Source organism: Hevea brasiliensis, chromosome 13 (assembly GCF_030052815.1).
Source record: "Hevea brasiliensis isolate MT/VB/25A 57/8 chromosome 13, ASM3005281v1, whole genome shotgun sequence".
NCBI lineage: Eukaryota > Viridiplantae > Streptophyta > Magnoliopsida > Malpighiales > Euphorbiaceae > Hevea > Hevea brasiliensis.
Window position 1 is genome coordinate 87,249,670 of NC_079505.1, and position 27,694 is coordinate 87,277,363.

The following is a 27,694-nucleotide window of genomic DNA, read 5'->3' on the forward strand; positions in this document are numbered from 1 at the left end:
ATTATTTGCACCAAATGAAACCTCACATTCGACTCGCTTTCCCTTCTCTTCTTCCCGCCCCTCCTAGTCAGAAAGGGTAGCAAGCAACAACAATGGTGAAGACTCAGCACGGCATCAGATACGCCGTCCACCTCATCACCAGTCACTTTGGCAATCTCGTCGCTGTAAGTCTCTCTCTCTATTATATATTATGTCTAAAACGTCCGTTATTGGTATTACGAGTTCTCATGAGTTTAATGTGAAACAGAAAGTTTGTGAATGTCTTCTCCGCAAAGGACCCCTACCTCTTCATACTATTGTCCGATACACTGAGCTCTCTCAGATGCAAGTGAAGAACAGTTTACTAGTCTTAATCCAGCACAATTGCGTTCAAGCTTACCGTATCGACGAAACAGGTAAACCATTTCTTTTTCTATTTCACTGTTTTTTCCCTCAATAGATAGCTTTTTGAGTTTCTTGTCTGCTGGGATACCCAGAAATTGCAAAAAAAATAGTGTACAGCCAGGCCTGTATTGGCCCCTAGCAATTTATGTTCATTCTCCGTTTGATTGGTGGGGTTTTCTTTTGCGCGGATTATGACTGTACTAAAAATTTTAGTAATGGAATTCTAGTTGAATTTCTCAGGGCTGAGTCAGGTTGTTTGATAATAACTTGATGCACTTGGAAGTATAGGGCTTTTAGTTTAGAGGAATAATACTAAATCAAATTCAGGTAAGAAGCTTAACGGTGATCTTTTGAATGATTGTATTTGTAGGTGGTTCTCAGAGTGCGCCAAAACAAAGTACTCAGTACTTGGCATTGTTTGATAACATACTCCACCGTGTGAGGTTTTCCAAATTTTTGGCAATTATATCTCAAGAATTCGATAAACTGGTTAGTTGTTTTAGTTTCTCTTAGATGCATACTAACTTTGTGAAGTTGGCTTAAATTTTGATAATTCATTTTTGGACCATTGATCTTTGCAGTGTGTAGACATTGTTGAGGGTTTGCTTCAGCATGGTAGGCTAACACTGAAGCAAATTGTTGAGAGAGCCAACTCAAGTCATAAGGAGGGCAAGTATCTCCTGAATGTTTTTTTTTTTTTTTTTTTTTTTTAATGAATGCTTGGATATCTTGCAATTTATGTACTAGGTGTACTTCTTATGTAAGCCAGAGTTTCTTCTTATTTTGGATTTGCCTCTATTGAAAACAACATTGGATAAAATGTTAAATTGGTAATAAACAAGGTTAAATTGTTGATGAGAAAAATCATCTTGTAAAACCTGATTATCAAATCGGCAACTATTGCTTGACATCACTGCTGTGTCCATTTGTGCATATGGTTAATAGGATGATATAGTGTTTATCCCTGTACTGAAAAAAATACACCCATCCCAACTTCTTGTTCAGCAGAACTGAACCAGGATAGGTAGCACAGGGTCTGGGTAGTGTGTGAGGAGGCATGAGTCTTTGAGTGAAAGATTTTTGCCAAGCATGGTATGGGAAGCCTTGTGGATTCTACCTGGACTTCTCACTTTTTAAGAATGGAGAATCTTGTTGCTGAAAAGGCTTGGTCCTTTTCTTAATGGAAATTCTCTTGTTCATGTATTACTGGCTTTAAAGTCTGATGACCAGTGGTGTGATTTGTAAGGTACTTTGCTTCTACCTTTAGGTAACACTTCACTATGCTTTTGGAAGTATTTACTGGCACCTTATGTTTGTTTTTGCTGGACTGTTGTGCCACTGCCAAACAATTGTTTAGTGGGCCATGATGAAAAATTCACAATTGGGCTTCATTTGTTCTTTCTTTGATATGATTTTGCCATGGGATGGATATTCATGAGGGAAAAATTTTCAGCAGTTTTATTTTTGATGGAAAGTTTATTTTTGGCTTTTATTGTTTTTTCTCATATTGGCCTTTTCAGAATATGTACCTGATTGGCTTGTTTTGCTCAATGAATTACACCATGTCTCCTAGAATGACTCCAGATGCCTGAGCTTTTAGGTTTAGAATAGAGCAGCATTTGATCTTAGTTCATTGAATTGTGAAAGATTTTTGCAACTCCACTTAAGCAATTAAATTTCACGCAAGTAATATTTATATATAATAAATATATTATCCTTTTTGCAGGAAATAGTATAGGTGTGGATGCTGTGCAAGAAAACCTTCATAAACTTGTGATGGCCCATTATGTTGAACACTGCCCTGCTTCTGAACCCTTTCTTGCATCACCAACTGAAGAAGATGCTCCTGCTAGGAAGCGAGGTGCTAAGTCTGCTAAGGTTATTACTTATTTGCATGCAATTTATTGGCAGTGTCTTGTCATATGGAAAAGAAGTAACAGTTGATTTCTTATGCATGAGCCACTATTGACTTATCATTGAACTATGTTGTAGTCTAAAGGAACATGTATCTTCCAAAAATAGATGATTAGGTTCCTTGATGTGATAGTTCTAGAGATAGCTCTCATTTTTTAAAATTTTTCTTCCTGCTACTATTTGCAGATAGTTATAGAATCAGAAGCGATAGAACAACGTGTTCTAGCAGCAGCGGTGCCTATGGAAGCAAGAAGATTTTCACTTGTAATGGATTCTGAACTAAATGATGATGGAGAAAAGGACCAGAATAAATCCCCTGACAAACATGTCGGAGACAAGGTTGTATATGAAATTATGAATTGTTTAATTGTTTCTTAAATTCTGAAGTTCAATTGTTTCTTAAATTATGAATTTCACACGTGTACTAATCTTTCATTCTAACATTTATAGCGCAAGCTTGTTGCTTCAGAGCCTGATATAGATAGTGAGGCTGCAGAAAATCAAGTAGTTCTTTGGCGTGCTAATTTTGAGGAATTTATTCGCCGGCTTAGGCATAAGGTTGGTTTGATCATTTCATTGCACCTGTCTATTCAAACAAACAAGAGCATGATATTTTTCCAATAAATTTTGCATTGATAATGTTTGAAAAATGCAAGTGTAAATTTTTAATTGTTTTCTTGCTGATGCTTTGTATCGTCTCTTCATGATTAAGGTAAATATTTTAGGTCTTAAAATTGTAAAGGACTGGAAGATTACTGCCCTCTTTAACTTTTAAATTGGGTCATTTCTCTTTTTTGCTATTATTCTCTGCATAACATGAACTCAGCCTAAGTAGTTTGCGCTTAGCCGGTCCCAAGCCCAGATAAAGGAGGAGGGTTGCGGTAGGTGACAACCAGCGTAAAAATTTCGTCACACCTTATGATATGGATTCAAATGATATAAACGTTGGGGCGTCCTCTACTAACGACGCGCTACATCGGAGCCCGGGTGTAGGGCGTTCACCGAAAGCGACTAGCTATGCCGGCGCCTGGGTGTGGTGTTAAGTGAGCAAGGGTTCCCACATCATGGACGGGTGTGGGTAAAGAAATTAGTCCATAGGACAGATGGTAGAACAGATAGTGGAACAGAACACAAGATAGACATAGAAAACAATAGAATATATCATAGAAAGAGACCAATTAGGAAGGAGCAGGTTAGGAGGAGGATCAGGGTTGGTACTTGGAATGTTGGATCACTTACAGGAAAATTAATGGAGCTTGTGGATACCTTGGAAAGGAGAAGGATGAATATTGCTTGCATTCAGGAGACTAAATGGGTAGGAGAGAAAAGTAAGGAAGTGGGTAATTCAGGGTACAAACTGTGGTTTACCGGAAAGGAGAGAAATAAGAACGGAGTGGGCATAATCATAGACAAGAAATTGAAAGACGCAGTAATAGCTGTGAAAAGAGTAGGAGATAGAATTATACTAGTAAAGCTAGTACTAGAAGGAGAAACAATAAATATAGTTAGTGCTTATGCCCCACAAATAGGACTAGACAATGATAGTAAATAAAGGTTTTGGGAAGATATGGATGATTTAATACAAAGCATACCGAATGAAGAGAATGTTTTCATTGGTGGAGATTTGAATGGACATGTAGGAAGTGATAGACAAGGTTATGAGAATGTTCATGGAGGTTTTGGTTTTGAAAGTCGAAATGAGGAGGGAAAAAGTATCTTGGATTTTGCTATGGCATACGACCTAATGCTAGCAAATACTTACTTTATAAAAAGAGAGTCACATTTAGTGACTTTCAAAAGTAGGCAACATAGAAGCCAAATCGACTTCCTCTTAACTAGGAAGACAAATAGAGCTTTATGGAAGGATTGCAAGGTCATTCCAGGAGAGGCTTTAACAAGTAAACATCGGTTGGTGGTCTTGGATGTCAAGTTTAGGAACAATTCAAGTAAGGTCAGAAGAAATAGTGTAGCTCGAACAAAGTGGTGGGAGTTCAAAGGAGTAAAGCAAGTGAAGTTCAAAAATGAGCTTCTCGAGTCCGAAGTATGGAAGCTGAATATGGAGGCCAATGATATGTGGATACAGATGGTATCAAAGATGAGAGAAGTAGCTAGAAAAGTACTTAGAGAGTCTAAAGGACATGGACCACCCTCAAAAGAGAGATGGTGGTGGAATGAGGAAGTACAAAAGGCAGTGAAGAGAAAAAGGGAATGGTATAAGAAATTACCTAAATGTGATAATAATGAGACATATGAACAGTACAAGATAGCAAAGAAAGAGGCAAAAAAGACAGTTAGTCAAGAAAGAGCACAGGCCTTTGAAAAGTTATATGAGAAACTTGGAATTAAAGAAGGGGAGAAAGATATTTATAGATTAGCAAGGAGGAGAGAAAGGAAATGTCAAGATCTCAATCAAGTTAGGTGCATTAAGGATAAAGAAGGAAAAGTGTTGGTGAAAGATGAGAACATTAAAGAAAGATGGAGAAATTATTTTAATGATCTCTTTAATAATTGTCAAAATGGTAATAGCGTGAATATAGATTATAGAACAATAGAAAAAAATGTGAATTATACTAGAAGGATTAGATCTTTAGAAGTAAAGGAAGTACTTAAGAGAATGAAAGTGGGTATAGCCTGTGAACCCGATGAAATACCAATTGAAGTGTGAAAGTGTTTGGGAGATATGGGAGTGGTATGGTTAACTAAATTATTTAATAAAATTCTAAACTCAAAGAAAATGCTTGATGAATGGAGGAGGAGTATCTTAGTACCCATTTTTAAAAATAAGGGAGACATACAGAGTTGCTCAAACTATAGGGGAATTAAACTCATGAGCCATACTGTGAAGTTGTGGGAGAGAATTGTAGAGCATCGACTACGTCATGATACTTCTATCTCTCTTAATCAATTTGGTTTCATGTCCGGTCGTTCAACTATGGAAGCGATTTTTCTCATTAGAAGCTTGATGGAGAAATATAGAGATGTGAAGAAAGATCTGCATATGGTTTTTATTGATTTGGAGAAGGCTTATGATAGTGTTCCAAGAGATATCTTATTGAATGTGTTAGAACAAAAGATGGTATCTATTAGGTACATACAAGTGTTGAAAGATATGTATGAATGAGCAACTACTATTGTGCGCACGGTGGGAGGGGACACAAGAGATTTTTCGATCTCAATTGGATTACACCAAGAATCAGCCATAAGCCCTTACCTTTTTACATTAGTTTTAGATGAATTGATGAAACATATACAAGAGAGTATTCCTTGGTGCATGATGTTTGCGGATGATATTGTTCTGATAGATGAGACACGAGAAGGAGTCAATAGAAAGTTAGAGTTTTGAAGAAGTGCTCTAAAGTCAAAGGGTTTTAAGTTAAGTAGAACGAAGACAGAATATATGCATTGCAAGTTCAGTGAAGGCCAAACTAGTGATAGGAAGGAGTTAGTTTGAATGGAGTGGTACTGTCCCAAAGTAATCACTTTAAATATCTAGGCTTAGTCCTTCAAGTAGATGGGGGATGTGAGGAAGATGTTAGTCATAGGATTAAAGCCGGATGGTTGAAGTGGAGATGTGCCACGGCATTTTATGTGATCGTAAGATTCTCAATAAGTTGAAAGGAAAATTTTACCGTACAGCCATACGACCGGCTATGTTATATGGTAGTGAGTGTTGGGCACTGAAAGAGTCGTGTGCGTCTAAGATAAGAGTTGCAGAGATGAGAATGTTAAGGTGGATGAGTGGCCATACTAGACTAGATAAAGTCCGTAACGAGAGTATTAGAGAAAAGGTAGGAGTGGTGCCAATTGAAGATAAGTTGAGAGAAGGGAGATTGAGATGGTTTGGTCATGTGAAGCGTAAAAATACGGAGGCTCCAGTTAGACAAGTAGAGCACATTAGGTTAGAAGATAGAAAGAAAAAAAGGGGTAGACCTAAATTGACTTGGAGGAGAGTAGTACAACATGAGCTAGAAACATTACACATTTCTGAGGATTTAACTCAAAATCGTTTAGAGTGGAGAAAGCAAATCCATATAGCCGACCCCAAATTTTTGGGATAAAGGCTTAGTTGAGTTGAGTTGAGTATTCTCTGCATAACATGGTTTTCGGAGAAGTTGGATTCATTGAAGAAATAGGCGGAAGATAGTTTCTGGAAGTCACATGATGCATGCGTGACTATTTTCCGATACCTTGCCTAGGCTGGTTTAAAGTGGGTGTAAAGTGAAAGTTCTTAAAACTCAGGAGCTTTTTCTTTTAGATAAAATTCCAGATGGTAAAGTAACAAGGCCAAAATGTTGGAGGCAGGGTTTGATTATATCCTCTAAACTTCCCTGCGGGCACTGGTTATTGTGTATTTCTCTCTCTCTCTCTCTCTCTCTCTCTCTCTCTCTATATATATATATATATATATATATATATATGCTTTGTTGTATGTTTATATTTTAATGATGCTCTCTGTTTTGTTGTATACTAGGATTGCATTGAGAATGTGAGAGCACGACTGGACGATGGAGCTGCCATTGTCTTAAGTGCAATGCTAGAGGCATCTAAAACTGAAGAGAAGAAAGTGAAAACAGCAAGTTCAGGTGATAAGATTTCTTAGATGATTGCTTACTTGCTCTAATTCATATTTAAATGATTGGATGTATTTCCATATATAAGACAAACAAAGATCCACTATATATATAGGTGGAAGAATTGAAGGTGTTTGCTATAAATAGATTTACAACTAATGATTCCTGAGTCTAGATCTGAGTAGGCAAAAAAATTATGTTGAAGTTGTTGAGTTGAGTTTATGTAGTGATGCAAAAGATGATGGTTTCTGTGTTGACTAAATGATTTGGTCAGTGCACAGGCCCAAATTAGGAATTGGGTTTGTCCTAGTTCACTAAGTTCTATCTAGTTAGAGCAGCTACTTCTAACCAATATAAGGTTCAAATTTATCAGTTTTGTAGCTTTGTAACTGGATTTAGTGAAAGATGTCTTTATTAGATAATATCAGATAATTATATCTGTTACAAGTGCAGGTGCACATATTGTTAGTTATGACTCACTTAGTGCTATATTTACTTACATTTTTATTTTATGTATAATTTTTTTTCCCATATTGTTCCAATGTTTTGTCAACAAAAAAGGAGGAAAAATTTAAAAGAGCAAGAAAAATGAGAAATCCTCTTCCCTACCATTTTTCATGCAACTCCCCCAGTTACATGTGTCAATGCTGATAACTATAACTTTTGCAGTTCCATTATCGGTGAATTCCATTTATGAAGAAGTAATTAAGAGTGAAAAAGGCCGTAACATGACCTTTGATCATGTCAGGGCTGCCCTTGTTCAGTTGAGTTCTCCCCCACCTTTTGTAACAGTGGCTGATGAATCATATAGTATAGGTATCGTTTGTCTTTTCTCATTCCAGTCCAGTTCTTCTTGAAATATAAAACTATGTTTCCTTCCAAGATGGAGCTCCATATTTTCTTTTGGATGAGTAATTACTCTGGTTTTTTGTGACACCATCGTACTTATCATGCAGATTTCAAGCATATTATTGAAGCAGCTCAGAGCGAAGAGGTCTGTTTGATCTATGGATTTTCCTCAAAATTTGAAGCTCTGGTGTTTCACTATAAAATAAATTATGGCTACATTTCCTATACTGCAGGTGGAATCAATTGTGCTGAAAAGATATGGGAGGGATGCGTATAGAATTTTTAGGTTACTGTCCAAGGCCAGTCGCCTACTTGAGACTGATAAGGTAATGAGTTAGACCAACTTTCCTCTGAATTTGTAAATATTAGAGGAATTATTGTTCTGATTTAAATTTCCAATATGCTATAACTCCCATGATGGATGCAATACTCAGGTGTTAAGTGCATTTGAGACTTTTAAGTTGAAGAGGTGTAAGGAAGTTGTTTTATGAAATTTGTCATTCTTGCCCTATGCTTGAGTTTGAATGACACTGAATATTGGTCATGGTAGTGCAAACTTTTTTGCATGGAATCATGTAACATATGTGTAGCCTCTGTTATTTCTTGATCTAGGATGAAATCTTAACTAAGCAAAATCTCAGTGTCACTTGATGTGCTTAAAACCATATGCCCATTAATTTTTTTGTTTGGGCTTATTTTATTTTTCTTTTTGGCTTTGTTTAGTAGTTTTTTATTCTCTATCCTCTGTGAGATTAATTTGGATGATGCTTTTGCTATATTGTTCACTCTACCTTTTTCTTTAGATTTCAGATACTATATTTGTTGAAAAGAAGGAAACAACTAAGATTCTTTATAAGCTGTGGCAGGATGACTACTTGCTTATGGAGGTAAACAAGTGTTTCTGTTTATATGTTTGTGTGCAAGTGTATCACTAATTAAAGATGTTATTGAATCGTTCATGCAGAAATTAGTTGTGGGAACAGCAACTTTCTTGTTGTGGAAGGTAAATAAGCTTGTTCTTTGGGAACATGTACTGGATGAGCTGTTCCATGCTGCCTTAAATTTGAGTCTTCGAGTAGCTTATGAGCTAGAACAGCAAAAGGAGGTTTGGCAATTAATCTCTGATATTGTGCTGTTTCAATAAATATTTTGCAACAACTGCTTTTTGGCTGCTATAACGTAGTATTTTCAGGTATTAATCATATTACTGTGTCAACTTGTTTCAGATTGTAAATCTGCCCATTGATAGACGCGAGGGGCCGATGAAAGATAAATACGAGAAACTTAAAAAAATGAGAATTTTGATGGAGTCCTCACAGATGAAGCTTGACGATGCTATTATGCTTTTCCATGACTTCTAAATTAAAGTGCATCTGATCACTGCAATATCACCACCCAATCTCGCTGAATTTTGTTCTATGGCTTCGTTGTGGCTCGCTAGGCTTACAGAGGAATTGGAGTAGTTTTTCTTTTTTGGAATTTTTCCTTCTACAAACGCTTTTCTGTTTCAAACCAAGCATGCGCAACCCAACATTTGCTATATTCATATTATCCAGAATCGACTTCCATTGGTTTTATTTCCTAGCATTTTTCAGAATCCTAAACTCCAGGGGTGGACATTGGGCTTGTACAATGGGAACCCACTTTGGGCTCTCAAATAAAATAACAGTAATAACATTTTTCACAACAGAATTCAGTAAATTATTTCATTGAATATTTTTTGAGTGGCCAGAAAAGAAATTATCAGACGACTTTCAGAAACCTGCATGGAAGCAAATGAAACATGTACTGACGCAGAAGACAATAAATTAGCAGGCGATCCATTCTGTTTACAGAAACAGATAATGGAGCAGAAAGCTGCCTGATCGCGGCTTCTTATCATAGTTTGTGAAGATGGGCTCGAAAGGAAAGCCCACAAGTTTTCCATGGAAAGTGTAATCACATATATGCCTATTAAGGTGATCAATTGATGATGTCTGGCCATGATAAGAGAGGGAACTCTCCTGGTTCTATGAAAAGATGTGGTTCCTAACTCCTATAATCAGAACCAGTACCCATCCTTCCAGGACTTGATATCGGCAGCTCAGCACCATCTTGAGGACTTTCCATTAGCTCAAGAGAGCTCCACCATGCAGCACCCTCAACCATTCAACTGGAAATGCATTGGTCCCCTCCGCAAGCTCACGCTATCAAATTCAATTGTGATGCAGCAGTGCCCAAACGAGGAAACATGGGGCTGTGGTGGGCATATGCCGAGACCACCTGAGGTTTTCCCTTGGTTGGTTCTGCAAGCGCGTTCCAGCAATCACTAGCCCGCTAATTTTAGACTGTCTTGCAAGCGGGGAAGCTGTCCTTCTTGTCAAAGCCAAAGGCTTCCATCGCATCGGGTTGTCCTCGAAGGGGACTCTCTTCCAAAGACTCGAGGCTCTTGAAATACAAGACTTGGTCAATGATATCGTCAACCTCTCTGCTTCTTTTGTTCATTTTTTTTTTTAAAAAAAAACGAAAGATAGAATCTCAATGATAATAAACATAGCTATTACAAAATCAAGGCGAGACAACTGGAAACGCAGATGACCCATCAGGCAAACAAAGTTTAGCGCCGCCGCGTCAGAAACCAGTCCTGTGAGTGCGTGAGTTTTTAGTGCGTGAGTTTTTAGTGATGAATTATAAATAATTTCTAATTAAAAATAGAATAAATTATAATTTTATCTCTAAAATTTAGCAAAATTTATATATTAGTCTCTATATTTTTAAAATCTATATTTATCTTTTGAAATTTTAATAAATAATTAATTTTATAATTAATAATTAATTTTTAAAATTAATAATATTAATTATGTTAAAAATTTTAATATATAATTTACAATTTTTAATTTGTGAAATCAAAAATATATAATTGTATAAATTTTTAATTTTGCCCAATTAGATATTATTTTATAGATTTATTAAAATATCAAAACTAAATAGGTAAATTTTAAAAAATATAAAAATTAATTTATAAATTTTACCAAACATAAAGAAATAAATTATGATTTGCCTAAACAATATTCTTTATTTATTAAAAAAAATTAAAATAATATTTAATTAAATAAAATATTTAAAATTTTTTAATAAAATTAAAATATTAAAATAATATTTTAATATTAAAAAATAAAAAAATAATTAAATATTTTTTGTTGGACACGTAAAAGGATATGTAACAGAGCAGCCCATGGTCGGGCTTCTAAGGCCCTTCGTGATTTCTCGTTTCTTGTAAATGATGCGGATCAAGCTCATTGCGTAACTTCTTTTATGCCGATTTAGGCTGCAATGAAATTCAATTTGTTTAAAAAAAAAAAAAAACCGCGGTGCAACAAAAAATGTCATATCCTTCACATATATTACTAGAGATACACCCTCATGCTTCGGGTAAGAAATTTTTTTTAAAATTTTAATAATATTTTCATATTTATTAATAAATTAAGATTGCTTCGGGCAAGAATTTTTTTTTTAAATAATTCTAAAAATATTTTCATATTTATTAATAAATTAAGGTTGATGATACAGTTTGCGAACTTCTCTTAGGCTTATAGTTTTGGTTAAAGAAATTTTTTGAAGGTTGATATACCAAAATTCGCATAATCTTGTAGTGCAACCCTTGAGTCGTAACTTTTTCTATGCCGCAAGACATTAAATTATTGCAGGGACATTAAGAAAAAGTGATATAAACAAGGAACATATGGTTGAATTTACTGATTTTAGCCAGTAACTTTTTTCTAAGAGTCAACTAAATTGAGAAATCAAATGATGGTTCCAGTTAAAATCCAAGTTAAGGATTCCTGGAGGTTATTTATTTTAAACTGTGCATCTAGTTCATAAACAAATCAAGTCTAGAAGTTGGACGTCCACTGAATTAAGTATCAGAGGAAATAGATTTGCCCCAAATTTATTCGGAGTTTCAACTGCTGGATTTGACTTTCCTGTTTGTGCATGTATGATCCACACGTCAAAAAGGAGGAGAAGAAGCAAGAGTCACATGTCATTGCTTCAACCATATCGAAGTTTAAACTCTCATCTACAAAGTGCTAATCCTGTACATTACACCAAATCCTACGGCTAAACAAAAAATATACAGGAATAAAGAATACAAATAAATCAAACCACACCTGCTACATCACAATTTTATTCAACCCATTATATTCACATTAGCGTGAGAGAAAAAAAATGCAAGCTTTTATGATCCTTTTGTTAAAAAAATAATTGCAAAAGGCAAGCCTCAAGCTGAAGCTTATACTGACAATCAAGCAAAAGTAAAGAGGAGAAAACCATACATGCAATATTGGCAATGAACATAGATATAAGTAAATAACATCTAATCTAAGCTTAGATCTAAGTATTCCATGCTTTAATTATAGAAATAGCATCAGTCGTCCAGCAAATAATGAATTGAATTGGGAACCAAAAGCATAAATCCTTGCACATGAAAACACTTCAATATCAAAGAAAAAATAGCAACACAAAGCTTCAAATCTGAGAAAAATAAAATAAATGCCCCACAAAAAGAATACGGTTCAAATGAGGTTACCAAAATTCTGACCAGCCAAGCAATGCCAAGCCGGTCTATGCCTCCTATTGAATTCCTTCTTTATGTGCTCAGCTACATCCTTCTTTACATTGAACTTCTCGAATGCCAGAATCAAAAACCATCCAAATTATTGAAAAAAAAAAAAACCAAAAATTTTTTAAAAATTAATCAAGTTAAATAATTGAAATGGAAACAAATTTATGAAATGCATATACAACCCAACAATTAGGATTTAAGAAATGCATCAAGAGTGGCGAAGAGTAAAAATGAAAACCTGCAATTGGCAGCAAGTTCATCAGTGGAGAAACCCTCACACGAAGAAAGCACCAGAACCTTGAAATTCTTAAATGACTTAGCAATCAGCTCCAAAAACTCATATGTAAAAAGTACAAAATAATTTTTCACATTATAGGATGTACAGAAGGAAAAGTAACAATAGTGGAAAAATTAGTAATAACTAAAATAAAAGAGACGAAATATTTTATCTTGCACAGTACATATACCTAAACCATTGAGAAAAAAATTTGCATTGATGACCATGATAAAAGCCAGGGGAAATGAAACATGCTCATGTTTTGAAATTCAAGCTAGAAAAGAAAACCTAATGCTGGATGCCTCCTTGGACAATGTCTACATGAAGAATTAGCACCTGCTCCCACAGCACTTCCCCTCCTTTGCTTTGACCCTACAGTAATGTGCATTAACAATGAGCAGGAACGAAAAGGAATAAAGCAAAAATATAGGGCATAACAAACAAAATATCGTACATTGTACGCTAACCAGATATTTTATTGAGGCCAACCGGGTCACCAACACAATCTCTTATGCCTTGTCTCACACTCTAGATCACTCAATTCTCAGCCAATGGATTAGAAGTTAACAATTTAGAATTAAGAACCAAAATTGCTACAACAGAAAATAAGCTAGTTCAGCAAAATAATAATAATAATAATAATAAGCTAAACGAAGAAACAAAGTGTACATAAGAGTATTACGAAGATCATATTCATATGTACCATCAGGATCTGAAGCAGATGTCCCCATCAAATACCAATCACTACATACCAAGGGTTCAATCAAAACAAAGCAATAAAATAAAAGGATTGATTTCGTTTTGACATCTGTGTTCATTTTTCCAACGATCAATTTATTGTTATAGCCAAGTAATGATCCTCGAGAACAAAATTGAAATCAAGCAACAGCAATGTGGAGTTTGGCCTTATAATCACTACAACCAATAAACACGTCAGGTACAGTCCTTAGTTCAGTCCAGTCCACTCTGCTAAAGCTGATTGAATTTCAGCTCCATCACCTTTAAAAAAAGAGAAATTTGATTTAAAATGCAGAATTTTTTAGCTCAAAAAACAGTTTTAGATCAGGCAAAGAGGTCTTATACTCTTACTTTCCTCATCCAGTTCAATGACCTTGAAACCTGCTCCTAACTGTGTCAGCAGCTGCTTGAACCTATTGCAATAACCACAGTATGTTTTTTATTGTAAACAAAAAAACGAAGACATTAAACGACGACTGGAACAAAAGTGGAGATCGATTTGGCTTTATTAAGTGCCATTTCAATTTCTCAATAAGAAAAGACAACATATAGCCAATTATCAAATTTCAAAATAGAAAGAGAAATGGCATTTCTGATTAGCATTAACATACCTCAGTCATATCTAAGATCAGAGATTCGACAAAGATGATTTTGATTTAATTGCAAAAGAGTTGGGAAATTAACTGTTCAATTTCAAATTTTGATGATTAAAACCACGAATTGACTTTCCTTGGGAAAATGGTTTTCCATTTTCAGATTTATATTTAATACCAGTCTCTGCAAAAGAGATCCCAGATACAATAATCCATATGGAAAGAGGGAAAAAAACACATTAAAAAACGCAAAAAAATATGATTTGCAAATCTGATTTCTCAACATGTTAGTGACCCAACTTTCTGCAGATCCTGAAAAAGCAATGGATGTCATCTGGAGCTGACTATGCTTTAGTGAGGCATAAACGACGGAAGTTGCAGTTGATTAGTCCGTGGTGAACCCAGGCCTATCTTTGGCTGCGGGCCACCCCACGCTGTCGGATTGGTACCACTGGGTTCTCCGGACCTGATGAAGGGAGCGACGGCGGCGGAATGGCGGTATGATGCTCCGAAGGCGGTGAGACGGCGCTGGATATGTTTATTTCTTTCAGAAGATTAGGGTGAGAAGCTGGAGGAAAACACAAAAACAGGCGCGAAGGAAAAGCAAAGTTACAGAAAGAAAGGCTTTTGAACGGCGTCGTTTTGGGTTGGGGGGGGGGGGGAGAGGGGGGTGGTATGGGCAAGAAGGTCAAAAAAGGATGGGTAAAATCGTCAAACAGCAACATAGAACCAAAAGACAACAAAACCCAGATCTTGAAAAGGCCAAAAATCGTGGAGGGAAGGACGAAATTGTAATTGTAGTCCCTCAAAATCAATTGCACCGTGCAATTTGTCTTCGCTTTTATATTATAGTGCATTAATGTTAATTTTTTCCCCGCCATGAAGGAGGGTGCCGTGCCATGAGCTGGAAGCTATCGGGTTGATAAAATGGTCCAGGTCCAGTCTTACCGCGGTTCAACAACACTACCCATAAGTAGGCATGTCCTACAACAGACCCAAATATTAGGATTTCTATATTTAATTATGTACAGCTCTATAATAAAAAATAGATAAAATAATTTTTATAAATTAGGCACGGCAAGCTGAGCTAAGCTCTACATATATGTATTAAATTCCCAAGCTCGAACCACCTGGCTATGCAGGTCACCGGATCTATATTCGGGTATTGTCATAGTTCAGGGAAAATGGCAACAAAACACTATGATTAGCAACATTCACTAAAAGATATTTACCAGAAACAGAAAACATGCACGTGCTTGAACCTTGAAGCATAACTTAGAAGCAAGAGAAATGGAAACAATAAGTTGCACTCCTACCCACCTTGAAAGCAAATATGAAACCGTGCTGAATCCATTCCCACCCAGTAATGGCAAAATTGGTCCCGTCTGTTAAAAACAACATGACAACTGGCTTCTTTCCATCAAAATTTTCAACTTTCTTAAACAAAATGAATATTTTCTGGCTTCTAATGGCTACTTCAAAGTTTTTCTATTCTTTCGAGCAATGGCCAATTCAAAGTTGCTACACTATAGAATGTGCATTTTCTATATTATTACTTAAAAAGAGGAGTTCATGACATTTTCCTGTTAAGGGTGTTTCTGTAAGACTCCTTCGTCACCCCATAATAAACAGGGCTACTGCCTCCAAATGTTATGAAGTTCCAACCAAAAACTGAACCACCAACAATATAACTCTTTCGTGTCCGGCGATCATCAAGCTTCATCTGTGAGTTGAAATTTGTATGTGTTTTCTGTTCTGCAGGTTGTTCTGATGGCTTGTTATGCCGAAGCAACTCTGGTACTTCTCTATCCTTTTGTCTGTCCCAGGATTGTTTTACAGGCATGCTTTTACCTGAGGAAGGCTGACATTCCAACACAAACTTCTCAAGGGGATCTATCTCCATGGTCATCTGCTTGCATGAATCCATCACAAGCTTCATTTCTACAAGTTGGATACATGAACATGAGTTAGCAAGACAGAAATTTTGATTTTCTTATCACCATACAGCAAATCCTACAAATATGAGAAAATTAATACGGCCAATATATGTCAATCAAAATTCCATAAGGAACAGCATCAAGCAAGACAGTTAAAAAAGAGGGACTAACGTATTCGAAGTTCATGAGCTGCTTTACAATTCCGAAAGTCAGGTGACTGAAGCACCTGCATTGAGAAACATTATTTAGTTTGCAAAAAGAAAAAAGGCATATGTAAGACATAACAAAGGGGAAAGGAGACCATTAGGTTGAATTACTCTAGGATTCCTAGGGGATTCCGTTAAAGAAAGCAGCAACAATTGCAATGGCTCTTGTTTCGTCAACTTTTATATCAAAAGTCAAAACTTTGCATCATAGAGTTAGAAGTAATCATGTAATAAAATAAAGTGCATGATAAATGATCACCACAGGTATTATGCATACAAAAGTTTTATAAAACTCAAGATAACAAAGATCCAGGGTTATATTCAAACCACTGATCTATATGTGCCATTTATAATTTTTTATCATTTTTGGAATCCCTGAGAATTACAATAAGGGGATAATAAATCATAGGTCAGCCCACGGTAAGGTTTATCAGTTCAATCTCATGCATGCCAATACTAATCCCCTAGATTCATTGAAATAATTGAAAAACTAAATGCCATAGTGAAGATAATACAACTTCTAGCGATCCAGCTACCTCTCTGTCCCTAAATATTGGGGGCTTTGCAATGGCCTGGATGAGCACATCCTCAACTGCCTTTTCAAGAAAAATGACGAATATTACTTCTTTACGTGCTTTTAATATGCCTCTCATTGCACCCTGTATTTATGATACTCTTCCTGATAACATCTGTTTCTCTACATCTCGCGTTCATTGCACTTGATTGGACTACAGATCTAGAATTTAGTGTCCATGCAGGGTTAAACAAATTGGTACCACTGGTTGCAGTCGTTGGGTTTCACATGGTGTCAACATATTACTTAATCATTCAAGTGCTTAACAATGTACTATTGAAATGGAAATATACAAATTCTTAAATTTAAAATATAAGACAAAATGATAGATCAATAATAACACGTGAATGCTTGAAATAAAGCCAACTTCTTGGTAAAATAATTCCCAAAAACAAAACTTAAATTGTCTATGCACCTGCTTCAATCTCACAACCACACTTGCACTTTGCAGCACAGCCACTACCCATCCCCATTCATAAGACTTAAGTTAAAATAATACAATAAGAAGCCAAGAAACCATTTTTAACTGACAAAGACCAAGTTAAGAACAAACCTGAAAATGGTAAGATACAGAAGCCCAAATAAAGGGCACACCTAGGCTCCCCAGTTACCAAGGGTCAAGGGGCAATCATTTAGCAAACACAGCCTCTCTTTTAACATTTTGCAGAGAGGCTATTTCCACAAAAATCTGTGACTTTACAGTCACAAAGGAGCAACCTTAAGGGTTACACCAAGATTAACCCTCTATGGATGCCAAATAACATACCAAAATTCAACTATCAGCAACAAAATTTTTAAGTTCTACCATCAATAAGAGAATTATACTGGCCCATATTGCAAAACATAATCCAAACTTGGTGAGCTTGCCTTGAAGCTCCAAAAAGCATGGCCCACCAGTTACAGAATGCAACAACCGTTCAGCATACTAAGGTAATCCATAACCTCAAAAACTATCATGTGAATTATAGCTAATTGAAATAACACAATATTCCAAATACTAGTGATTGACAGATTGTAATTTGCATTTAGAGTTAGGAAAAAAATAGCAACATAAATTCTTCTTAGTTGTTTCCTTGAATGGATTAATCATGGAGCTATTATCCATGAACAACTAGATCTAAACCCAAATAAGAATTCACCAAAACAAGTAGCCACAGGTTCCCATTTACCCCAATAAATCAAACAAAAATAGACAATATAGAAAAAGCAAAAGGAATCCAGAAGGGAAAAAATAGTCATATCAGTTATTCTCCAACAACATTAGCACTTCATATCGATTAATTAATAAACACATATAATTTCTTAATATTCTGAAATTATACAAAAGCGGAGAATTAGAAGAAAAAGAAGATAATGATATTTAAAAAAAAAAAAAAGAGTTGATATTCATAACTTCAATATTTTGTTATACTTCCATATTTTTCTCGGCACCAAAGCAAAAAGTGATCGAGAAATGTATGCACTTCAAAGAAACCGACTCGACAAATATAATAAACCCATAACAGAAATTAAATGCAGAATTTAATCCATGGAATCACCATGTTAGCAGGTAAGTATTTTCAGACTGCTCATATAACGAAAAGAGATCAAATTTTGATCTTCTTTCATTAATAAACAATAAGAAAAGAATCATGCGCTGAAGTCTAACAATAGCATACAAAAGAAACATACCAACAGATTCACCATGATAAAACAGACGCCAAGCTTTTACCTGGATAAACTGGGGACGGAGTTGTCGAACAAGGGCGCGAATTTTGAAGTAGGAGGAATTGCGGAGTTCGACGCTGCTAAGCTTTCTTTTGTTGGAGTGGGTTCGTGGTGGTTGTGGATCTGTGGAGAATTGAACGGGCTTTGTTTCTTCCATTGAAAAGAACCCTATGGCCTACACAACCACGGAGCGTGGATCTTTTGATTTGCTTCTCTCTCAATCAATTCTCTGCTTTCCAATTGTCCTTCCCCGTTCCAACTTGGATGTTATGGGAAGGAGAAGGCGTGAATTGTTATGGGACCCTCACCGTCTCACCTCTGACCGAGCGATGGCATAGGTGTTATATGGGCTTGCTCTCCAGGCTTGACCCAGCCCATCATTAAATCATTTAGGATAGGAATGACAATGGACTGGGCTGAGCCGGATTTTGTTGAATATTGAGCTCCCGGTCTGATCTAAGGTTTTTGCGTGCTTCTAAAGAAAGTGGGAATGGCAGCTTCCGATTCATTATGTGAATGAACTGCACTCACCAATAAAATAATATTTTTATATTTATATAATTTAAATTATAATATAAAAATTACACCAAAATTACTATATCAATTTTCAATAATTAAATACATAATTTCTTTTTTTTTTTCATTTAGTGATATTATAAATTAATTAAATAAATAGTTATGTTTGAGCATTTTTTTTTCAAATAATTATAATCAAGTGGTTTTGAAGGTAGCGTAATGCTTATAATAATTAATTTATCTAACTAAATAAGTTTTAAGGGCATATTTAGAAAAATTGTGCAAAGTTTTATAACTCTAATCACATGCATTGCGTGGTCGTTTCGATGGGATTATTGGTTTAGGTGCTTTCAATCAACAAGTCTGTGGTCCATGCATGAAAGGAGTCAGTCAACCATCAGAATTATGGCCTCACATCTAATGATAATGAGCCAATTAAACCATGTAGAGATTTTGAAAAAACAAAAAATAGAGAGAGAAATTTATGATGATAATAGACAGAGTATCAAGAAAATTACCTTACTTGAATTTAAATTCAAATCTTATTAATATTCTTAATATTAGAATCCTTATCAAAAAATAATTTTATAATAATTATTAATAAAATTTGGACTTAATTTAAATATCGATTTAGAATAAAATTCATAAAATATTAAAATTATAATTCCTTTATTCTAACTTAGTACTAATAAATTTATAATTTAATTGTTAATTATTTAATTGTTTTATTATCTTTTTAAATTTAAAATCTAGAACTAGTGAAAAGGTACCATAGATAAGGGTGGAATTAGTGTTTGGAATCTATTAAGTATGAAAGGACGATCGAGTAATAAACGAGTTGTGAATGAGTTACAAAATGATGAGATTGTTGCTAGGAGAAAAGATGAGGCTGAAGTTTTTGGGCTATGGGCGATGTATATATTTATATTAAGGAGAATGAACACGTGAAGTTGTTTGTTGGAATGGAAGGCATGACACACACATTCCTCCCCAGTATTATGGAACTTATTTCTTATAGTTTTATATCCCTATCCATGTGTAATTTCCTATTAAGAGAGGTGAGAGGGAATAATGTTGTGTTGTTGTTTGGGATAGGGGATAGAAAATACAAAAAAATAAAATTATATATTTAATTATAAAAAGGAAGAAAAGTGTGTAATGTAGGAGTAAATCGTAAATGAGTGAATATAGAAATAGAAGAAATAAAATAGAGAAAGATAAAGAAATAAAATGAAAGTTAAATTTGATGATTGATGATGATGATGAAGAAAAGGAAAAGGGAAAGAGATAAGGATAAGATTAAAGATTAAGAAAAAAAGGTAAGAAAAATAATAAAAAAATAGAAAAGGAAGAAAATAGGATAAAAGGAAAGGATAAAGGAAGGAAGAAAGGAAGAGTAAAAAATGAGAGTATGAGAGAGGATAATATATATATATAAACACACTAAGAGATATACAAAACAGAGATAGATAAGATAAATTATTAAAGGAGTATTAGAGCCGAGAGTGTAAAAGTGTGTGTGAGGAAATATGTAGTAGGTAAAGCTATTATAAAGAAGTTAGATAGAAGAAGTCTAGATTTGATAAAGTCGGAAGGATTGAAGTTTGATGGATCGATTTTATGATTTTTTTTTAATTGATCTTAGATTTTCTTTTAGATATTTCCAATGTTGATAAATGATATTGATATAAATTATAGACTAATTACTTACTTGGAGGAGAGATTACATAAGACATATGATGGATAACTAAAGTAATGATACAAAAGTAATGAAAAAATGATTAGTAATTTGAGTAAAGGATTGAGAGATAGATTTAGATTTATAGGATTTATAGGGATTGAGAGAAGAGAGAAGATGAGAAGAGAAAGCTAGATTAGGGATGCCTAAAGCTACTGATAGGATAAGATAAGGAACATAAGATATGATAACAAAATCATTATAATAATGAAAAAGTTACATAAAGAAGAGTAAAGAAGAAGTGTGAGAGAGAGAAAAAGCAAGCATATAAGAAAGTAAAGCACATTCAATAAAAATCCAAATGAGAAGTCAAGTATAGAGTAAATGTAAAAAAATATCGGGAAAATGGTCAAATGAAAGTTACAAGATAAAGCCCTCAAGAAGAAAGCCCTAAAGAAAGAGACTAGAGAAAAAGACACAATAGTAGATGGATGATAGAATATAATGTCGTATATAATATAATATATAGTTGAATAATCCATTTGTTTTAGTTGTTAATAAATGTTTGAGGAGTAATTTTTTTTTTCTTTTCTTCTAATCTTTTTTTCTTCTTTTTTTTCTTCTTTTTCTTGTTTTTTCCTTAAAAAAAAAAAAAAAAAAAAAAAAAAAAAAAAAAAAAAAAAAAAAAAAAAAAAAAAAAAAAAAAAAAAAAAACTCTCCCCCCACTTTCTCCCCCCCTCCCCTCCCTTCCACCCTCCCTTTTTTCCTCCTGAAGCCTTCTACCTAAGAGCCTGCCCCACTCCCCGGCACCACAAGCAGAAGAGAGAAGACCGAGAGAGAAGGCAAAGAAGAGAGAGGAGAGGGATGCACTGCAGAGGCCGCCACTTCAAGGTGGTTGTCGTTGGCCTGCTTCATCGGTTGGGACGTGGCCCTGGCAACTCACTCACGCGCAAACGCTTCGCCTCCAACAGGTGACGCTTCAAAGAAGAAGGGAGAAGAAGAAAAAAAAGAAAGAAAAATGAAAAAGAAACATATGGGTTTTTTTTTTTGGCCACTTCGGCAATCCGACCGACGGAGGAACCAAGGCAACAGGATGAACGACAGACTCTTCGAGATAGATCGATCGATTGGTGAAAAAAAACATGATCGAAAGCGATAAAATCGCTAAAAATGAGATTTTTGAACTTTTTTGATTTTTTTGATTTAAAAATAATTTTATAATTTTTTAAAAATAATTATTTTAATATTTAATAACAAAATTTATTTCAAATTTTCATCGCTGATTTAATTTTGGGCCCGGCGATCGGATTTGCATTTGAGCATGTCGACTAAGATTCAATAATTACAATCAAAACTTGTGTAATCATAATTACAAATCATTCTATAAATTCATCCAGATATTCAAACGATACCAACTTTGCAATTTAAATTTATCATTAATTAAAAATAAAAACTATAAATATATCATTAAAAATATTATATTTATTATTATAAAATTAATATATTTTATATATAATATTATAATTTTTTGAAATTTTATTTTTTGTTTAGATTTTGTTTTGGGTTTTTTTTAAATTTTAAAAAAATTTATTTTTTTTAATTTTTTATATTTTTTTTTGATTAATTTGTTGGGGTAGGTTGGGAGGGAGTGAGAGATGTTGATGAGATGTGATTTTGAAAATTGAGAAGGTAGAAGTGTTGTTTGAGCCTTTTTGTTTGGTTTTAGGGGTTTTGTATAGAGGTTGTTCTATTTTTTTCACTGAAAAATTTTGCAAATTGTTGTTTTATTTTTTTTTAATTTTAATATTATTAATTAATAATTAAATTTAATATTAGATCCTATTAGATTTTTATTTTTTACGCATCCGTTATATGAATATTCGTTAATTTTCTAATTTTAAAATTTTAATTTTAATTTTAATTTAATTATATTATATGTTCAATTTATTATGCATATATCACTTATATGTATTAATATATGTTTATATGTAAATTATTTATTGTTGCAACTATAGTATTAATTTATGATGGATGGTGTTGTGGTAATTTGGAGCGGGATGGGTGGTGGTATTGGTGGCGTGTGTGTGTGGGTGTGTGGGGGTGTGTGGTAGTGACATTGCGAGATCTTGGCAGACGGGTTTCACCGGTGGGGCTTTCCCTCTAGTTCTCTGGCGATTTCTTTTCTGTCTTAAAGTTAAGGGATTTAGTTGAAGGGCTTAAAGTCCTTGAGGAAATTATTATTATTAATATTGGATTCGTGAGAATTTGATGATTTTTATTGATATTTGTATTATTGATATTACCTGATGCTATTTTGATGTTATTATGTTGATGTCGTCTTGTTATTTAGTTTATTTATAATAGCATTTAGTATTATATTTGCATTAGTTTCTTAGAGTTAAAATTGTATTTAGATTTTTCGATTAATATTAATTTTGACATTTTTTTTTTTCCAATTTGAGGAGTCATATTTTTTAAGATTTCTTTTTTTTCTTTTTTCATTTTCTTTATTTTTTATTATTTTTATTTTTTTAATTGTTTTAAAATCTTTTAATTGTTTAAATTCTAAAAAATAAATTTTGTACTTAGAATAAGTTATTGTTAATTGATTTATTTAAATTTTAAGAACAATTTTTTAATTTATTTATTTTTTATAAAAGTTTATTATTTGTGTTAAATTTTTTATTTTTATTAGTTTTTTAGTTTTTTTATTATTTTAATTTTTAATTTAAATTAAATTTTAATATTATTTAATTAATTTATAAATATTATTAAATTATTAATTATTTTATTTTTAATTGATGTGAAGTTGGGCTTTATTTATGGCTTAAGCTTGCTAGGCTCAGGCTACTAATTTAATTAAAATTTATTATTAACCGCCTCAATTCCTCTTAAATTTAATTATTATTATTTAAAAAATACTCAAATTCATTTAATTTTTTATATTTTAATTAATAGTTTATATTAAATAATATTTTTACTAATAAATTATATTTAAAAATTTAATAATTTTATAAAATATTTAAATTCTATTTATTTAAAATATAGTACATATAAAAATTTAAAAATGTTACTATAAAAAATATATTTATATTTAATTAATTATTTATATAAATAAGTTTTGATAATAGGTACCTAATATACAAACCCTATCTTATATAAGTATTATTTATCAAATCTAAAAACATTTCAAACTCAACTATATACTATTTAAATATATTATATTAATATTCAATTAAATTGAGTATCATAAATATTCATTCGTTATCATCCTAACATAGATTCACAAAGATTAATCATTTAGGTACAGTTTGATATGTTGCCCATTGAATTATTTTCAATTAATAATATATAAAATATTAAATAATTTTTTAATTATTAGAAATTCTTGTAATGCAATAGAACATAATAAATAATAATTTGATTGACTACACAATAAAATATCATTTTTTATTATAAAAATAAATAATTATAAAATAAATAAATGAGAAAATTCAAATTTAAGACATTCTTATATCTTACATCTTAAAGGTAAATAATAATAATAATAATAATAATAATTCATGATTGGCATCATTTGGAAAATTCAAGGTAATCGTATATATAATGCTCGGGGTGTATATATATTCCAACAATGTTGAGGAATTAGAGCATACGCACATGGATGAAGTTAGCGTGCGACAACTACTGCAAGGCCTGAGCTGAACATTCTTCACCGGCCAATCGAATTTTTCAGACCCTAATTCCTCCCCACTCCCAATATTTGCAATATATTTGCGTGCGCATTACGTGAGGTTTGCATCATATTTTAATTTTATAAATAATTATTATTAAGTAAAGCATAATCCTAAATTGTTAAAATAAAATTATAATTATATAAACTTCATATTCTATTAATAAAACAGTGAACTTATTTTCGTTTCACTTGTAATATTTATTACAGATATATTCAACATGTGCATATTTATTTTATCCATTCATGAAGTATGAATAAAACACAAGATGGATCTTTTAACTTTTTTCAATATGTTAATTTCCTATTAAGTGAATGTATACAAAAAGGTCATCTATATGTAAAATAAACAAAGATGTAATTTTTTATAAAAGCATAAATTCATTAATAATATCAAAATTTTAATTATTATAAATAATTACAAGAGAGACAATATTCAAATCATGTAGATCATGCATAGAACTTACTACTATAAATAATAAAATTTATGAATATTTTAAAATAATAATATTAAATCTTTTTGCTTAAAAATGATATTGACAAAATATATAAATTTTTTAAATAGTCACTGATTTTTTATTTGATTTGTATGATAAAATAATTGATTTAAATCCTTCATACGTGATTTTTTTTTTTAGAAACTTGATGCATATAATGCATATGACTTGTATAAATGAGTTTAAGTTATTATACATCAATGAAAAAATAATTCGCATTACCAGACTCTATTTGTAAAAAATTTACATCTACAAATTAAGATGTAAAATTTCTAACCATATAAATTTAATAAACATACTTTTATTTATAATAACTAAAAATTAAACACTCATAATAAAAGAGATAATTATAAAAATTGAGAGAAATAAATTTAAGACCTATAAAGAATGATATATCTGATAATAAAATTTTCAATATCTATTGTAAAGGTAATGTATTTCAAAGTTATTGAAAAAAAAATAAAGACAAAAAAAAAAAAGGTAAGAAAAGAAGATTTAAAAGATAGAGGCAGGGATTGTTACCAACAAGAAGTTATCCCTCTCTCAAATCTTCTATGAGTCTAGAGAGAGAAAGTAGATAATATAGAAATAAACAAAACTGTAATTAAATGTTTAAGTAGTAGTAAAATAATGCGGCAAGGACAGTGTATCACATGAAAAATGCTGGGCCTTGTGTGTATAGTTGCATAGAAGGATATGGTCCAAACACGCAGGAAGAAAAAGTTGGTATGCGCGCAGATCTTCACGGCCATTGGGCGGACTTTAGAGTTTGGACTTCGGAGTTTGCTGTTTTCTGCCTTCTTTTCCATCGTTCCCTTCTACAGAGCCGGCCCACAATTTAGTTAATTTACAAGTCAATAAATTTTTTAAATAAAAAATTATAAATAAAATAACATTTGACTTGATTTATAAATTAAAAAGGAATTTCAGATTAAGTAAAAAATTATAAATTATTATTTTTTAATAGTTTACTTAATATTATAAAATTATTTTTTAATTAAATAAAAAATTATATTATTTTAATAATTTTTTAAAATACAAATATTACCATTATTTTAACAAATTCTTACTATCTTAATTAAATAGAGAAGTTTGTGAAAAAATAATTCGCGCAATAAGATGAAATGAAATTTTATATTGTGACCGTCCATGCATTTCATAAAAAATGCCACAATTTTCACGATGGATTTAATAATAAAAGTAAAAAGATAATGGCAAAAGCTGCAAGCAGATACGCACTGCTTATACTTGCTGCAAATTTTGTATCCTAAATACCTAAATATATCTCACATGATAATTTCATGCTTCTATTTATAAATTGCGTGTAATCTCATAGCATTTTCCAAATTTTTTGGCACACACTTAACACATTATTATTACCCTTATATATTGAGACTTAAAGTCTTCCTTTGTTTGGGCTTGAAATTAGGAGTTTGAATTTTTCTTTTTTTTTTTAAAACAATATTTTTTTAATCTTGTTAAAAAATAATTTAAAGTATTTTTCTCACTAAAAGAGAAAAAAAAAATAAATGAAAAACTAAAATCTCATGCAGTTATATATGGTTGATCGTCTCCAAAATTCGGTGGGTATATATCGGCCCCATTGTTGGGTTATTATAATAATGTTCTATTTTATTATGAAAATGAAAGGAACTCCAACACCAGGATGATGAAGTTTCATTAATTATTAATAATGACAATAATTAAAAAAGCATGGAGACATTCCATATCTGTAATTTTGTCATGTATCAATGATCATGTTGTCTTCGAAAAAAAAAATCAATGATCATGTGGTGAAATGATTTTATAATATGAATAATCCTTGTTTATGGCCACTAGGCTTAGACCCTGGTTCTGATAAAAAAAAAAAAAAAAAGGGCTTAGACCCTGGTTGAGTTGGATTGGGCGTTGACCCTCAGCAAACACCAACTAATAAAAAAAATGTACGTAAGGCCCACATGAGTGTGGAGATAACGGCCACGGCAGATTTGATTGTCAACGCAAAAACATTAATAGTTCAGTTAACATATATGGCTGTTACGGCCCCAATATCATCGCTCACCGACCATAAATAGTACCTGTCCTAAAATCAACCTTTTTCTTTTGATAATGAGTCCTAAATCAACTATTAACCGTTGAAAATGCTTGTTTATCACGCGGTGTTACAACTTCGGCATAGCATGCTGCTGCCTTCCTTTTTATTTTTTTTGAATGCGTCAAAAGTTGTTTCTTTTAGCCTTAGTTGTACCCCAACAAAGTCCCATTCACTTCCAATTGATTTTTTTTTTAAAAGGAAAGAAAATTTTTAAAATTTGTAAGTATTAAATTAACTCAAATTAAATTAAATTATAATCAATTTCTTATAATTTAATTTTTTATATTTATATATCTTTTAAAAATAAAATACTTAAAATTATATAAAAAATACATTACCTCTATCACAAATAAATATGAGATTTTAATACTATTTTCGCTAACAATTATATAGGTATACTTGTCATATTTTTAATATATTCTACAATTTACCGTTTTTGAAAATAAAGTAAAAGAAAAGAAAAGGGAGAAGGCTCACCATTAATTGAAACTGACAGAGGCATGTCAGGCTTGAATCCTGGATTTAAGGGTTTTTCAGGTCTTGACCCAATTTGAAGTGGTGCAGTGGAGATTGCACTCTATGAATACAAATACGCGTTTTCTTGTTTATTTGCAATTTCATATGAATTAATACACATAACACCTGATACAAATTTAAAGAAAGATTTTTTTTTTTCATTTTTAAGAAACATTCATTTTCAACATTTAACATAATATTATATATTATTAGTCATACACTCACTCAATTCAGGATTTCAAAGTTGAAATATGAGATATTACAAAATATAAGCTTTGACAATAATAAATGAAGAAACATATATGT

At 32.5% G+C, this 27,694-nt stretch overlaps 2 protein-coding genes and 1 long non-coding RNA gene across 6 annotated transcripts; 1 reads left to right on the forward strand and 2 right to left on the reverse strand.

The window, feature by feature from the left end:
* The first annotated feature begins 7 nt into the window (after nt 1–7).
* LOC110658379 (DNA-directed RNA polymerase III subunit rpc-3) lies at nt 8–9,295 on the forward strand. Its single transcript, XM_021815954.2, has 14 exons — nt 8–164; nt 248–395; nt 755–873; nt 966–1,053; nt 2,111–2,262; nt 2,485–2,637; nt 2,749–2,856; nt 6,770–6,881; nt 7,539–7,685; nt 7,826–7,863; nt 7,952–8,044; nt 8,522–8,605; nt 8,683–8,823; nt 8,945–9,295. Exons 1-14 carry the CDS (start codon nt 93–95, stop codon nt 9,077–9,079), a joined length of 1,590 nt encoding a protein of 529 aa, XP_021671646.2. The 5' UTR covers nt 8–92; the 3' UTR covers nt 9,080–9,295.
* Nucleotides 9,296–11,420: 2,125 nt separating this feature from the next.
* Nucleotides 11,421–14,573, reverse strand: LOC110658378 (uncharacterized). 4 transcript variants are annotated; one of them, XR_009142675.1, is made up of 5 exons: nt 13,688–14,573; nt 13,066–13,597; nt 12,887–12,970; nt 12,560–12,618; nt 11,421–12,379 (listed from the first exon to the last, which is right to left on the reverse strand). It is a non-coding gene; the product is annotated as an uncharacterized LOC110658378 (long non-coding RNA). The 4 variants fall into 4 exon arrangements; XR_009142674.1 differs by having other exon boundaries at nt 11,421–11,791; nt 12,286–12,379; nt 12,560–12,970; XR_002495555.2 differs by lacking the exon at nt 12,560–12,618.
* Nucleotides 14,574–15,261: 688 nt separating this feature from the next.
* LOC110658377 (uncharacterized) lies at nt 15,262–18,663 on the reverse strand. The gene is made up of 3 exons (XM_058132724.1): nt 18,358–18,663; nt 16,038–16,092; nt 15,262–15,870 (listed from the first exon to the last, which is right to left on the reverse strand). The coding sequence occupies exons 1-3, from the start codon at nt 18,508–18,510 to the stop codon at nt 15,500–15,502; spliced, it is 579 nt and encodes a 192-aa protein (XP_057988707.1). The 5' UTR covers nt 18,511–18,663; the 3' UTR covers nt 15,262–15,499.
* Nucleotides 18,664–27,694: the final 9,031 nt, after the last annotated feature.

Coding starts and splice junctions, on each gene's coding strand:
- LOC110658379 (XM_021815954.2), top strand. CDS start 93: ATGGTGAAGACTCAGCACGGCATCAGATACGCCGTCCACCTCATCACC. Junction 396..754: donor TTACCGTATCGACGAAACAG/GTAAACCATTTC, acceptor TTGTATTTGTAG/GTGGTTCTCAGAGTGCGCCA. Junction 2,638..2,748: donor ACAAACATGTCGGAGACAAG/GTTGTATATGAA, acceptor TAACATTTATAG/CGCAAGCTTGTTGCTTCAGA.
- LOC110658377 (XM_058132724.1), bottom strand. CDS start 18,510: ATGGAAGAAACAAAGCCCGTTCAATTCTCCACAGATCCACAACCACCA. Junction 16,093..18,357: donor TCCGTCCCCAGTTTATCCAG/GTAAAAGCTTGG, acceptor TTCTCAATGCAG/GTGCTTCAGTCACCTGACTT. Junction 15,871..16,037: donor AGCTCATGAACTTCGAATAC/GTTAGTCCCTCT, acceptor TCCAACTTGTAG/AAATGAAGCTTGTGATGGAT.